Raw genomic sequence first — 16,088 nt, 5'->3', positions numbered from 1 at the left:
GGCTGTACCAATCTGTATTTTGAAATTCTTCTTCAATCCTTTGCTGTTTAGGGTGTGATTCAGGAACACAATTCATAGCCTGGCACACCATATCAGATTTAGGTTCGAACGGGATGAATCTGAGAAAATTCTAAATTGCTTTCGGATACATAGATTACAGTGCTGATTTATTTCTCTGGTAAAATTTACTTTATTTTTTAAAAGTTTATTTAGTAATTTTGAGAGAGAAAGAAAGAGAGAGAGGGAGGGGCAGAAAGAGGGAGAGAGAGAATCCCAAGTCGGCTCTGCACTGGCAGCACAGCACCTGATGCTGGGCTCGAACTCATGAACCATGAGATCTGGTCTGATCTGAAACCAAGAGTTAGATGCTTAACCGACCGAACCACTCAGGTGTTCCTCTCTGGTAAAATTTAAACTGTATGTTGAATTTGAAAACCCTTCATATCCTACATGCTATGCTGTGAGCTCCTGGACGGTGGGTAACATGTCTTATGCACAGAGCCTAGGGTTTATATGAAATAAATTAATCGAGAAAATCATCACTCTGAGAAAGTGCTTTGATCATAAATGAAATACATCACTAAAGGGCTTTCCCTTATTTTAAAAAATGATGCAGCAGACATACCTAGTGCTTTCTAGTCCAATCAACATATAACTTTAATCAACCCATCAATCGGTCAGTCAATGTTTGTCTTTCTTATTGTTTCCTCTTCTGAAACATCTGAAAACTCCTTGCCTGGTGGTCTTGCAAATTTCATGGCCTTGATAAAACTGGGCAGGTAAGGAACCATGATCAAGTAGGGCAAAGACTGGTATCCATGTGATCCCGATCACAGCAAGATAGGGAAAAGAAAAGCTAATATACTTCTTTTGTCCTCAAATATATTTTACCTATGCTTTACCTTTTGTGAGTGGCTATATTGCACAGCTGGGGTATAAGAAATGTGAAAAGCTGCCCAGACTTTCACATCCAATCTATGTTACATCATCAGAGGCAGCCTGGGCCTTCTCACCTTTAGCCTCTTGGAAAAGAGGAGGTCAGATTTTGGAGAAGAGGATGGGCACTACCCCTTCATTTCCTTCAAAATTGAAAAGTATTTAGAGAGCAACCATGCAATCTTATGTTTTGAGACACGCTTTGAAACTGATAAATCTCCAATGTGACAGCCCAAAGGCTCATTTCAACCCTTGGTGAGAGGGTGACAGCTGGCTCAGAACCCAAGGAAGCCACAATCAATGAGACCCCTCTTTCTTTAAACCAATCAGCTTCAAAAGCAAAACACCTTGTGGTTTCAACACTTACGAGGGCTCTTCTGACACGGCAGCTCCTTCTTCTAGCTCTTGAGCTTGCTTGTACCATGGCAGCTTGGCCTCTACCGGAAGTTTCTCTGAGAATTAAGTGCATGTACATAAGAGAGAAGAGGTTAGAACCATTTTGGAATTTTAGGGAGCTTCCTTTATGTCTTCACCAGTTCCTGATTTTGCACTACCTAGAAACTATATGGGTAGCTGCAAATAATAAGTTTTTTGGTAAATTTCTGCTACTGATGATGGTTATATGAAGAAAAGAGAATATTTTAAAATGTTTAGTGTTACTAGTCTTTGTGCAGATATGCTTCCCTCTCATTATGCTGAAGAGCAAAGGAAAAGTCTTTTAATCATGAAAATCGTAACTCTAGGAACGCTGGCTCAGTATGTGTATGAAGAGTCATCAAAGTATCTTTTCACTATTTCCTGTCAAAAAGATAGAGTGATATTTATTTTTTAAGGCAAACACAAAGTACAATAAATTATACTGCAATACTTTAATAAATCCTGACTTGTTTCTCCTTTTCCTTTTGACAAAGTGTGATCTATGCCATGTTGTCAAAAACAAACAAAAATGCCACTCTGAAATTCACAAAATATTGCCTTCCATATCTGACTCATTCAGCACCACCCTAACGCTCACTGACAACTGGAATATGAGTAACTTAGGGTCCACAACCCATAATTTGACTGTTTTACCTATTTATCTTACGTTGGCCATACAATTCAGGACAAGCTTCCTAACTACTTCCTGGGCAGGGGGAAAAAATGTGAAGGAGAAAAAGAAAGAGGGAGGTCATAACTGCTCCTACAGAAGTCACTGCCAAGATTCCCATTCTGACATATTTATTAGGATCGTTTATAGGCATACTTGCCTTTATAGTATGAGCCAGTGAAGCTCTATCACCATTTTATGACATATAATTGTAAAGATGAAAGAAATATGTCTCTATATGCATACACCACAGAATTATACAGCATTTTCATGATGTTTAGAGAGCCAGACTCACTACTTAGTTGTGAAAATCCAGATTTTATTCTTGATAGTTAACCACAAACTGCTTTTCTTTCTCTGAAGTGGCTTGGTAAAGATAGAGCTAATAAATAATTGACTATTTTAAGTGGGGGGGGGGCATCACGTCTGGTGCTCTATGTACAGCGATTGTTTATAGTCAGAAATCAAAGTGCGAGAGAAATATGAAGCTGCTGAGGCCAGAAGGATGTGCTATCATTTAGACACGCTAACAGGGTACCTGTGCAGAAGTCATTTTACAACTAGCTCACCTCTCCAACTAAGTGACGCAGTCAGTGACTCCTTATCTGACAGTGTGAGCCATTGCTCTGTCGCAGTAAGGGAGCATTAAGCTTGGTAATATTAGCAGGCCTACAATACTTTATTGTCTATTTGAAGTGGGTCCCGTAAGATGTACCGGGGGCCTCTTCTTTCCGTATTTAAGGATGCTGATGATAGTCAGGAGTTGAAGATAACATTTAGGACAAACTTGCTATATTCCAGGCAGTGAGCTAAGCACCCTGTTTGCACTATATCTCCTTTAATACATCATCTCTGAGGTAGTTACTATTATTAGCCCCATTTTGTAGATGAAGAAGCTGAGGTTTAGAGAGAGATGTAGTTATTAAAGTGAATCAGGATTTCTGGTATTTTGGGTTTGTTTATTTCCATTATATCATTTAGATTTCATGATGCCATTCACCCCCAACAAGGGCAACATACAGATAGCAGAATAAAGAGCTACGCTGTGGCTGATTTTCAGAGAAATGTAATCTTTAGAGAAATAAATTCAGAAGCAAATGGGAATCATATTTATTTTTTAAATTTTTAAAAATGTTTTAGTTTTGAGACAGAGAGAGACAGAGCATGAGCAGGGGAGGGGCAGAAAGAGAGGGAGACACAGAATCTGAAGCAGGCTCCAGGCTCCCAGCTGTCAGCACAGAGCCCGATGCGGGCTCAAACTTGTCAACTGCGAGATCATGACCTGAGCCGAAGCTGGGCACTCAACCAACTGAGCCACCCTAGCTCCCGGGAACCATATTTAATATCAATAATAGGAGGTAGTTTATCACAAGGAGTTCTTCTGAATTGGCTTGTGACTTTGGCATTTTCTCTTGACTCAGACTATATCAATATCAGCAAAGAGGTCAGATTAGTGGGCATGCTAATCTGAGAGACCCTGTATAATTATAATAAATCTTGCTCGCTAAGTAGAACTTTTTACAAAATTGCTTTTTATAAATTACGTGTAGTATCTGTTGAATTCTGATTTATTCCGTATTTCCATTTTAAGTTAAGATTCTGGCTTCTGGTCTCATATTAATGTTTTAATTCTCAGTATAATAAGCAACACCTTTCTGTTTCATCAGTATGTTTCTTCAGTATGAAGCTTCCCAATGTATTTCACGCTTAGCAAAGGAGACACTTTCGGATTCACTGCATTGTTTTCAACAGCAAGACATGTGGATAGTAAATCACTTATACATTTCTCCAATGTCTCTATAGTATCTCCCTCTAAGCAGATATATCTGCTACTTTTCAGCAATGGTCTTCAAACAGCTTTATGATCCAGGAGAGAATTATGTAAATAAGTAGTACTTAAACAACAATTTGCAATCAAAATTATTTGAAAGATTTTTTAGAAAGAGTTAAGTCCATTTAGTAGAGTCTAAGCTACACAATATAGTTTCCAAGAACCTTGGGATACTTAAAAATATTCCAAGGAGTTTCAAACAGTCCCTGAACGCACATAACAATGAAAAGGCTGGTAAGCGAGCACCTGTGGAGTTACCTTTGGGTTTATAGCAGGGAGTGGGTATGATGCATTCCTCTTTTATGTGGGGCTTGGTTTTGGGGCTACAACCTCCTGTGTGCATTCCACGATGGTCGATGCAGAGGACCACCCGATACCTGAGGCCCTGGCCGCATGTCACCGTGCACTGGAAGGAGAAGGCAAGACAGAGGAGACTCATAGCAAAGCCTTGTTCACTTTGCCTCATCTCTCACCTGAGACTTTAAAGGGCTGCTTTTATATAAGGACTCCTGGTGGATTTGTACCATTTCTTACCATTCATGGAATCTTTGTTATTTTTGGCTACTTAGGGTGAAGGTGGCTGAAAATTAAATCACTTTCAATTCTTAGATTTAGATGAGTTAGGTAGCATTCCTGAAAGCACCCACTGTGTGCCGAGTCCCAAACCAAGTAGTGAAAAGAAGGAGAAAAGAAACTGTAGCGTGTGCTCAATGTTGATTGCTAACACTGCATTTTAATTTTATTGAGTCATTTTGCTAGCTCCCACATGGACATTGACAGTTTTTTGAACAGCCATCATAGTTGACACGTATTATTGCAGCATGGCTGATCCAATTGATTATATGACACAGTCAAAACTGTTCAAGGGAGTTGATTCAACAGCCAGATGTAGATGGCACCTCCAGTGGTTCTAGACACCTGGGAGCAAGTCTAGACAGAGAGAAATGTCCAAGCTCTGATCCTGCTGCCACAAAGCCACGTAGTGAAGTGAAGTGCCATCTGTGTGGCTGAGGGCACAGTGGCTTATCTCCTCATCTTTCTATCTCTTTTGCTATTTCAAACCTTTGCATTAGCAGCCATGAAACCTCAAATAACACTTTATTTAGGCTGCTGCAACAGTTTCCCTAATGTTCTAGAATGTTCTGGCTTTAATTATCCTACTTCATCCCCATTCTGATTATTTTGCCATTTCCATTTCATCTTTCTTTTCAATGAATAATACACATAATTTTAATTTAAATCCACTCAGACCCTTTTTGGATATAGACAAAGCACAAGAAATACAAAATAAAACTAAACTGTGGTCTACTGAGCTCTATCATCCGAGCAGCTTCTAGAGACTCAGGATCAGTCACTTGGCCTCAGCTGCTCTTGACAGACATTTGCCTCTCCTTGCCACTTGAGGGAATGTTATGAGCGACAGAGGCTTCTGGAAGTAACTTGAAGAAGCTATATATATTTACTCATTTACTTTTGGCTGTGCTAGATTTGGGGCATGCCTACATCAGGGCTAAACTGGTGGGCTTCTAGACACCTCAAGAGAAGTGGGGAGCTGCACAGGGTAGCCGGTGGGGTCATGATGATGAGAGGGAAGAGTGGACTTACTCTCCTAACGAACAAAGAAAGAGGGCACAGTTACCGGAGACCACTCCTGTGCCAGCCATTTAGGACAGTCAAAAATGTTGCAGGGCTGCACGATGGGCATCTTAGGGGTGTACATGCATTTCCACTCTTCCACTGAGGTGACATGCCCCTGGATGTCCTCCTCCACACAGGAAACTGCCCGGCTCTGGATGCCCCCCCCACACGAGGAGGAGCACGCGGTCCACGGGGTGGCCTCCCACCTACAGAAGCAAGGGGAGTCATCAGGGCAGACATGCACATTGCCGAACCTCCTCAGTGACCTTTCCGACCAACCCCGTTCCCAGTGCCTACTGGGGCAATCAGGTTCTGAGAGGCTATGGTCAAGAGGACTGAGAGCCATCTAATGCCTAAAATCTGATGAGTAAGAGAGAAGGATTCAACGTTGGCAACAGTGCTTTGTAAACCTTGAAGCTCTACATAATGTAAGAAATACTGTTTGGAGAGCTGTCCACAGGGATATCTGTGCTGTCTCTAACCTACTCTAACGGGGGCTATTCAGTTCTTCTCCTTGTAGTTCGAATATATATTCTGTGTATAATATTTATATTATTTTATATTTTATAAATATATATTCTGCATATATATACTGTTATATATTTTACCATGATATATATATATATATATATATATATATTTTTTTTTTTTTACTAAATCCCATTTAAATATCTTCGTTAAGACCAAAACTGGTTACTCAATTAACAGGAATAGTTTGCACCTGGGCTGATACTTTCTATTTTCAATGCAATACTTTCTTACTTAGCTTCTGGATACTTGTGTACGAGAAGCTCATGAAAGATCAAGGCAAACCAAAGACACTCTGTCCCTTGCTTCTACAATCATCAGCTTTGGGACTACATGGATTCAGCACAATTCCGATGTTCAAGCTACGCCATCAATACACTAAGGAGCAAAGGTGATAATGTAATCTTCTTGTTCCCTAACTGTTGAGGGATACTGGCAGTTAGCATTCCCCTAATAAATAACTCTTGGAATTGTGAAGAAGTTTTGTTTTGTTTGGAAGGCTGATGGCACTGGAATCTAAAGATACAGTTTAGTAAGGGAGAAAAGAACAATATTATCAATAACATTTAAGAGAATTCCATTGCTTTTTAGATCTCTGCATAGCTCTGCTGCATTTGGGACTAGACGCAGAGAGAGATCTTTGGCCCATTTACAGAATATAGAATTTTGAAAAATGGAAACATTGGGACCGAGCTTGTCTTTCTTACATATATTCTGCTTGTTGATGAGGATTGCTAAGGAGTTTTAAGATTTCCCTTAGAGTTATGAGAGATATAGTTTTAATGAGAGAAAAACAAAATGTCATCAAGTTGATCTACTTGAAAAGTTAAATTTAAAAACACTGCACAAGCATACCATGGAGACATCAATTATTTTATAAGTAGGATTCATGCATATTGAGAACCTGAATGCTCTTCTGTATGAGCCTGGATAATGTATGTTTCCCAGTTAACAGAATTTTCCTCCACATTTTCTTTGCACTGTTTGAGTCTAGGAAACAACTGTTATCTCTATTGCCAACAGCCTAAACATGCTGCCAAGTACAATATTTTCCTATGCATATTTCCCCAGGAGACACAAAAGCAAATGCTATTATGGGGAAACTGAGGCCCTCTGTTTAGCCCTTAGGAGACTTTCTGGTCCCTTTCAAGAAAATGAAGCAGCTCTATAGAGGGTCTCTCTTCTAAAAGGGTAATACCAATTCTCATTTATCCATGTAAATCTCTGGAGAGCTTCCCTCTGGATATGGATAACAGGTCTGATTCAGAATGAAATTAGGCTGAATATATAAGTACATATTCACATTACATTTGATCTGACAGTGAAGCGGGAATATGTTTTTGAATGTACATTTAATCTCTTAGAACATTAAGATTCCATAAAAAGAGCACACTTTCTAATTGGTACTCTAATGTCCCTAACCTTGACCCTTCTAAAGTGAGAGTGATTAATTTCTGTCTCAACATTTGGACCTGACCCATAGTGTAAGTTCATAAACAGTAATAAGTATCCTTTTCAATGCCAGTGATCACAGAAAGACAAATGATGCTAATATTATTCTAAGAATTTATAGTATGGGTCCACCATATGACTATAGTTCTATATAATGAAAAATTGTTGTGTGAATCCTGACATAATAATAGGGTTATGTGGAATTTCAAGGCAAAACATGTCTGAGTGCTTTAAAGAAAATATAATAAAAGCTGAAAGAAGACATCAGTTAGAATATCTTTAAACAGGGACCAGTAAGTACTTGGGGAAAAAAAAGCATATCCAAGAATCTCGTCCTGGAAGAATACTAAATGGGTTCACATATCACATATTTTAATTCCGATGGCTTTTAATTTTTTAAATACATAGTGTGTTTAAGAAATTCTCAAAATTCAGAGTGATGTGGGAAACATATATATATATATATTAATTATGAATTAAAGATAATTCATCAGACTACATTCTTACATTACATTTAGGTATGTGTTTCAGTCAAAGACTGAAGGCAAGAAAAAAAATCGGAAGACTCACTAACTGTGCCTTGTATCTACACTTGTGGACTAAAGCCCATTTAAATAATTTCAATAAGGAAAGCCTTCTGCCTTGATCAGAATGTAGCTGCCACCTGAGAATCATATTTGAGCCTTAGTTCTCAACTTTGGGGTTTTTTTTGAGACTCAATACTTCTTATAAGAACATATTTGTAGAAATTGCTTCCATTTACTAAGACTTTATCAACTAAGCAGAATATCTAACTTTAGAAATAGCTCAGTAACAGAAGTGCAAGAAATATAGTGTTTATTTGATAATTATCCTTTCTCATTGTGATGCATGGATAGGCCAGTGTGGACACAGGATGGCATTAAGGAGGCTCATTTCAATCTGTCATTGAGAATACTGGGCTTCTAGCATTTGGGGGAAATTAGAGTATATAAGAAACGAAGTTTAACCTAAGACAGGCATTAGTTATACCAGAGAAATATAAACAAGAGAGATCATAGACATGAAAGAAACGTAGGAGTGCCATTACAAGAAAAACATAACCTTGATGTTGCTCACTCCTTACACCAACTTTGCCTTTATCGTAAAATATTTGGTCTTCACACAAACAAATACGTGTGTCCTATTTTAGAGATACAGAAACTGAAGTCAAATGAAATCTTGGATCAGTAAAATTAATCTCTTTATATTTTCACTCCACTTTTTTCCCCAAGAAGCATTTACTATATTACTTTGGTTCTGGATCAAACCAGCAAAATGATATAGTCATTTATATAGCATTTATATAGTCATTTATATAGCATTCTATAGTCATTTATCAGCTTTATCAATATAGTCATAGAAAAGCGGGAGGGAGCTGACTAACAAGGTAACCCCTTAGTGGAAGAGCTTAAAAAAACCCAAACAGCTATATAGAGTACAAATCCGATGTCCCTCTCTACATGCAACCGTTAGGATGGTGAAAATCAAGTTCTCTGCCAGGCACTGGAAGTATTTAAGTAGAGGCTGGATGACAGCTTTCACTGGTATATATGTATTTTATAAATATATGTATATCCATATACCCATGTGGGAATACATATTCACTAAATACTCATATACACATATTTGTATAAATACATATGTTTACAAATGTTGGGCATATGGGTGTGGTTGCAGGGAAGGAATGGGATGGGGAAGCATCTCTTGGGAGCTGAACTAAATGACCTCAAGAGCCCCTATTTGGATTCCATTTCATTAAGTATTTGGAGATTTTCAATCAAACTTTGTTTCATTTTATAGTTCAGAATTGTTTTCTGGGCTTTCATTAGTTTGAGATTGAGAAAACTACTCGCGATTGGATTTAAACTCTGGGTTCTAACTAGCAGCTGGTGCCCTGGAGTCCAAGTGAGCAAAGAGAATAGAGCAAAGGCCTCTCTTAGCTCAGGGGTCACTTCAAGCACGATTCTAATTTCTTCTGTCTGGGGAGCTGTTTCCAATGTGGCAGACCATACACTCAGTAGCTAGAATATTTTTCAGCTTCTCCAGTTTTCTTATGAATATATTAATAAAGAACAAGTTCTCTTAAAACTTCTTCAGTCACTTTCATTATTTTTTCTAGTTAAAAAATATATTGTACTTTAAAAAAGAAACACAGCCCGTGGAATTTTATGTTTTAGAAAAAAAAAATGTCCCCTAAATGTTCTGAACAATAGAGATAGGAAAACATCACCTTTTTGTACACAACTATAATTTCTTTGGAACAAAAAAGAGGATATTTAAAGCCCTTATGTAGAGTAATAGCACATCTGGAATCCCACATTTGTGGTACTGTGATAATACTTCAGGCAGTGTTTGCTTAACAGTTAGCAATAGCGCTTTAATGACTGGGGTCCTTTTGCAGGGAAACAAAAGAGGACAAAGGGAGTGAAAGAAAGACACAACATAACCCATACACTCTATCTAATAAGAGTGAATTACTGTGTCCACCTCAATGTAATAGGATCCTATCTTAAAAAAAAATTTTTTTTTTTTGAATGACAAGCTCACAGTCCGAGCAACCCAGTATTATTCAGAAGCAGAGCTCAGGATGGATTGCGAACTATACTATCTATCATCTTACTTTTACAGAAAAAAAAAACAACACAAAGTCTATATCTACATAGACATATAAAAGAAGCAGAGGCTGATTTACTAATTCTAACATCAGGATGGTTGATTTACGTACCGAGGAAGGGGATGGTAGAGGTCATAAGGCATGATCTGCTTGTATCCGTCACTGTTAGGAACAATAATGCCAACCCTCTGAGTAGAAGGTACACACAATAAAATAAACACTAAATGATTACATTATACAAATTTTGTTAGACAAATGCAAAACAACATTAGTAAATTGTCTCTGCAAACAACACTAAAACAATTCGGTATCTTTATGCTGGCACGTGTTTGAGGATGGGGCAAGTTCTTTGCAAGGGCACCGTTTACTATAATTAGTTCTCTGATCCAAGCAGGAAATACCACTGGAAAGGGTGGTGGCAAGAAAACTTGGCACCTCATCATTAACTGTGACACAATAAGCTTATAAATGTTCTTTAATCCCCCAAATTATACATCCTATGAGGTCATTATTATCATTATTAATGTTACTTCCAGATGCTCACCAAGCAATTATAGTTACTGTCTCACTCCTGATGAAAGAGAGAGCTATGTATAAGAGTATATACCTGGGAATCGACAATACTCTGTAATGTGCATTATCAAATAGGTTTTTTCTCTCAGCATATCTAAAGATTTTAATGAATTATCTTGGAAAGCAGTCAACTAGTGAATACAGTGGGCAGCTACCAACAAAAGCAAGTTTCCTACAGAAACAAAGGAAGAGCAGTTAAAATGAGATAAGAAATAGGAAAGATCTTTTTTGTGTTCTATAAAAATGTGATATTGTGTTAACTGCTATTACAGTCATGGTTGTGATGGTCATGAATGTTGTTAGTATATCTAGTGTCATGGGAAACATGTGAGATTCAGAGATAGAGCCAAAGGAGCCATAAGAAATGACATTATAGGCTGTATGGCTAATGGATTCACAAGAAATGATATTATAGGCTGTGTGGAAGTCCCTAGAGGCCTTATGGACTCTAATAAACTACACTAAACTACCTCACTGATTTCAACTAAAGCTTCCCATTGGCAAGACTTTCTTGCAGAATCCCCTGGTTTGTGGAAGATTTATGATTAATTGGTGTTAGATAAAAGGGCTAGTATAACAGACCCTCTATCAAGAGTGGGAGACATAGAGAGCTCAGTACACAGCTGTCACCCCAGGACAAAACATGGTAGGGCATGAGCAGAAGACACTTATTCCACAACGGACAAATGATAGGAAGTCTCTCTTTTGAATACTGAAGGAACTCATGTATTCTCTATGTACCCCTGGGATAGATGGATGGGTATATATTTATATATCCATATTCAATATAAATGTTGATATTTATATTTAAATAAGTTAAGGCTTATGTTTTAATCTCATTCTCTGATTAGGATGACATAATATGTTCATTTTAGAGGGCTAGCAAATCTAAACTTTTGGATAAAATGGGTGAGCTCAGTATACTATGGATCACAAAGATGAAAAATAGCACTGCCTGGAGATCATCATAAATAAGGAGGAAAGAGGGAGTGATAAAGGTAGTTTCTGAAGAAATTACTGAGAGGTAAGAGGATACATGAGAGAAATTAAATCTAAAAGAACATGGGAAACAAAGCTATAAAAGATAGATTTCTATTTCCAGAAAAGACAACCATTGGTGTACTAGTTTACTTGTTTATCTTATGTGACTAAATTTTCTATCTTTATTTGTATGACTAAAGTTTTTGTACTCATTTGTAGGATTAAATTTTCATGGTGTATGGATGTGCACTGGTCTACAGTAACAATATTCGTGAAGATGGATGCTGCACTTGAGGAAGGAAAAAATACCTTGGCTCTAACAGAAAAATGGAATGAGTACTAAGATTAAACTTTTCTCCCTGTTTTTCTAAGTTAGAGAAACTTCCTATTCTTTTCTGCCTTCTTCTGACAGACAATTGGATGGGAAAGACTAATCGTCTCTTTCTCTCTTTTATTATAATCATGTTGATCTCTTTCCAATAGTTCTTATGTCTAGTCATTGAGGAAATTTTCTTTCTAAAAGAGCTGTCTTTTAAAGAATTCCAACCTTCCAAAGTTCTAATAACTCTGGATATGCATCTAATAGTAGTTAATTAAGAAATTATTGAAATAGACTTTGCAGTTATATTTGAGCTAACCCTAGTATCTTTACTCATGCCTATAGCACCTTCTAAGTGCAAAGATGCAGTTCGTTGCCTTCTCTTCCAAAAAAATTTATAGCTATGGTTTGTTATCCTCAATATTAGAATGAACTGCTGCAGATGTCTGCCAATTGATTTATCAGCTGATGATATTTAAAATGGAGGCAGTGATATTGAAGAAAACAGGCTAGAAGAGAAGAAGGGGGAAGAAAAGGGGGTGTGTATAGAATTCAAGATGTTGGGCTTTGCTTTGGACTGATTTAGAAATTGTGTTTTTGTTTGAACAAGGAGCTCTAAACCTGGATTCAGCAAAACTATAGCTATATTTGTCTTTCTATGGCATGGGTCATGGTGAAGACTCATAAAATCACTCTATGGCACCTGTGAAAACAGAAAGATATCAAAACAATGGTGCTCTGTCCAGTCTTGTTAATGCATGTTCATGTGCATGGGCTCTGCTCTCTCTAGGGGTTCATGTCATGGCCCTGGCCTTTCACCACACTGTCACAGAAGGGTAGGCACTGTGGCCTAGACGTAACTTCCTATTGCTTACCTATTGCTTAGGACACTTGGTCTTTTTCTTAGGCAAAGTGTACATATTGAAGAATGATGAAAAAGGATGCCATTTTGGGATTTTAAAAAGCTCTTGCTACGTTTAGGGCTTGATGTGTGTGTGGTGTGTGTGTGTATGTGTGTGTGTTTGTGCATGTGTGTTTGTATTCAGACATGTATCTGAATATGTGGGGAGTGGTGAAGGAGGCAAAAATAATTTTAAAACATTATCAGAAAGGGAAGCTGTAAAAAGCAGTCCGTTTTTGGGTAAAAGCACTCATTCTCCATTGCCTTAACTATTCTGATCACTCGTGCACTTCTTACACCCAGCAGTTACCTGACTCTATCAGACTCCCTGACATCAGGGGTCATGGGGGGAAATGAGAAGATGAGGATGTCATTCTGGACTCATGTAGTGTAAGAAGGAAAAAGCCATGGTACCTCATCCTCTCAAAGTACACACCTTGAGGAACTGTTCCACGATAGGAGAATGCCTCAATTTTAAGACAGGTTCATGTAATAAAAATATTATGCCGTCATAAACATAAAGCCTTTTGAACCATTTTTAATGACACAGACATTGTCAACTGAAAAAATTTCAATGCAAAGTAGAACATACCATGTGAACCACAATACTGAGAAAATTCATGGGTTTGTATATCTATTTAATCATTTTTATAATTCATATATGTGTGTCTATATATAGACGCACATATATGACCCATATACATATGTATATAGAAATATATTAAAAAGACCAAAAAGAGTTGTTAGTTCCTGGTGTTTGGATTATGCAATTTTGCCTTCATATATCTTTTAAATGTTTATTTATTTATTTATTTTTGAGAGAGAAAGAGCACAGTGGGGGAGGAGCAGAGAGAGAGAGAGAGAGAGAGAGAGAGAGGGAGACACAGAATCTGAAGCAGGCTCCAGGCTCTGAGCTGTCAGCACAGAGCCTGATGCGGGGCTTGAACTCACAAACTGTGAGATCATGACCTGAGCTGAAGTTGGATGCTTAACTGACTGAGCCACCCAGGTGCCCCTTGCCATTGTAGTTTGATATTTTTCTGTTTTCCAAGTTTCCTATAATGTACAGTCACAGGAATTAGAATATTCAAGTAAGACAAAATACAAGTCCGAGAAAATAAAAGAGAGACATTTAAAAATACATTATGAGCAGATGAAATGAGGCCATCACCTCAAATCCTAAGTGGCATTTAAAGATTATTGAGTCTGCTCTGAAATCTCAGAAGCTACTTTAGAACAATGTGCCTGACTTTAAATGACTTTTAAACATCAATCTCTATTCAGGCTCATTTATTTAGTAAACCTCTCTTCAGGAAAAATCCTAATAGAGCTAACTCTATGGGAGCCTAATTTGTGGAGTTCTGTGTTTTTTTTATAATGGAAATGAACCATAACAAGCCCTTTTCATGGTTTTAAGTGTCCCTTTCTGTGAATCTCTAAGGACCTCTTGCTTCTCCTCTCGAGCTGCAGAGCCTAACTTCCTGACGGCTGGATGTGCTCTAGGTTTGTCGAGCTCATTGTGTCCGAACAGTTCATTACCCTCCCCTGCAAAATGCTTCTTCTCCTGTGATCACTGTGACTGTTCAGAGCACTACCATTCTCCCATCCACTCAGGTTAGACACTATGGGACATCTTTGTTGCTTCTTATTCCCATGCTCCCTAATGGCAGTCAGCTCTGCCGGTTGTGATGTCTGCCAAGCACATCTCCTGGTGACACAAGTTTGGGTCCTTTTGCAGCAGTCAGCTAACAGATCTCTGCCTGCAGGCATTGCCTCCCCCAACCCGGCCTGCTCGCTGCTATCACAGTAATCGATATTTTGCTTCCCATCTCTAAAGTCTTAAGTGGCTCCATAATGGCCAGTGAAATTTCTGAGTCAAGTGTTACCTCTTCTAAAGCCTGTCCTCAATTTCCCTCTCAACATCTGGCAGAAATTCCTTCTTCCCCTTCCAAATACCCATCACACTAACTTCACTCATTGCTTTTAACTATCTACTAAGTTCTAATATGTGTAAGTTTTCTTTAGTTTAACACCATGGGACAGAATCCATGTCGGTTCTTTACTGGATCTCTTAACACCATGCCCTGTGCAGGGGCAGTTAGTGAATATTCACTGGATGAAGTCATGCTGTTGGTATGCAGACACAAAGACAAGCAGTACCATCCAGAATGAAAGCAAACAAACAAAACAAGGTCAAAGAAACTCTCCAACAAACTGCCATTCACTGTGCACATGTTTAGTCCCACTCCTTGCCTTCTGCTAGCTCTGGCATCTGTGGGAGGGAACGGACTGTTTGGGAGGGTGGTTTGGCAGTTAAGGAAGGCTGCTGGCTATCAGGTGATCTGAAGCACAGAAAGGACAGTGTAATGACACCTGTGCTTCTAGCCTGCTTGGCCAAACTCTGCATCTCTTCCATTAGTTATCTCCCAGAAATAGCCATGACAGCTCTGAAAAATCTTCTCTGTCCTGTCTCACGTGTCTTCCAGATGCCATGCTGCTTTGTAACTATACAACTCTGTTTGGGCAATGTTGGGGCCCAGATTCTAGTTGATTTTTCTTTGCCTTTGTCATGGTACCAGGCATAGAACCTGGTACAAGTCAGACAGTCAATTAAAAAAAAAAAATGAATGAAATTGTGGGTGGTGGAGGGAGCTCTGGCACAAAAGGGAGTATTTCATCACCTCTCGACAACCCTGGAGCAATAGAAACCAGTCTCTTCCTAAGCAACAGTTTAGAATGGGGGAGGGGAGAAGTAACAAAAGTTGGCAAAGACACAGGCATTCACTTTTCCATGAGTGGTAGAGCACAAAGGATCATGGTATACTAAGGAAAAGGACCCCCGAGGAGCTGGGAGATGGACAGTCAGTTCTCTTTTCTCTCACTGTCTTTCTGTATGATCTTGAGTGCTTTACATTGGGACCTCTGCAAGATCTAACTGGATGAAATCAGGGGTTTTAAGATGAAGTAACCCATCTCATGGAGCTCTATCTTACCTCCCCTCTTAGTGGCTGCTAAAGGTAGAGCTTGCCGCTCTATGGACCACAGATTGAAAACCACTGAAGTAGGTGATCATCTCAAAATCTTTCCTACTCTAATGTTTGATGACTTTATAAAACATAGTGGGTTTTCCTAGGAAACAGGGGATCCAGCAAATGAGAAAATATTCTGCAAATAGTTCATATTTTTCTTAGACCATTGTGCTCATGA

At 38.5% G+C, this 16,088-nt stretch overlaps 1 protein-coding gene across 2 annotated transcripts in view; it reads right to left on the bottom strand.

Moving 5' to 3' along the window:
• ADAMTSL1 (ADAMTS like 1) overlaps positions 1 to 16,088 on the bottom strand; it is a 378,657-nt gene that overhangs the window by 199,950 nt on the left and 162,619 nt on the right. Inside the window, exons 10-13 of one of the 2 annotated variants that reach the window (XM_042913347.1) lie at positions 10,219 to 10,269; positions 5,494 to 5,698; positions 4,113 to 4,260; positions 1,304 to 1,388 (exon numbers count right to left, since the gene is read on the bottom strand). In XM_042913347.1, coding sequence (XP_042769281.1) covers positions 1,304 to 1,388; positions 4,113 to 4,260; positions 5,494 to 5,698; positions 10,219 to 10,269 — 489 coding nt within the window. The remainder of the gene's footprint in view (positions 1 to 1,303; positions 1,389 to 4,112; positions 4,261 to 5,493; positions 5,699 to 10,218; positions 10,270 to 16,088) is intronic. The other variant, XM_042913348.1, reaches the window with a different exon arrangement.

The sequence above is a fragment of the Panthera leo genome, chromosome D4 (genome assembly GCF_018350215.1).
Source record: "Panthera leo isolate Ple1 chromosome D4, P.leo_Ple1_pat1.1, whole genome shotgun sequence".
NCBI classification, from domain to species: domain Eukaryota; kingdom Metazoa; phylum Chordata; class Mammalia; order Carnivora; family Felidae; genus Panthera; species Panthera leo.
This window is presented reverse-complemented; position numbering and strand designations above follow the sequence as displayed.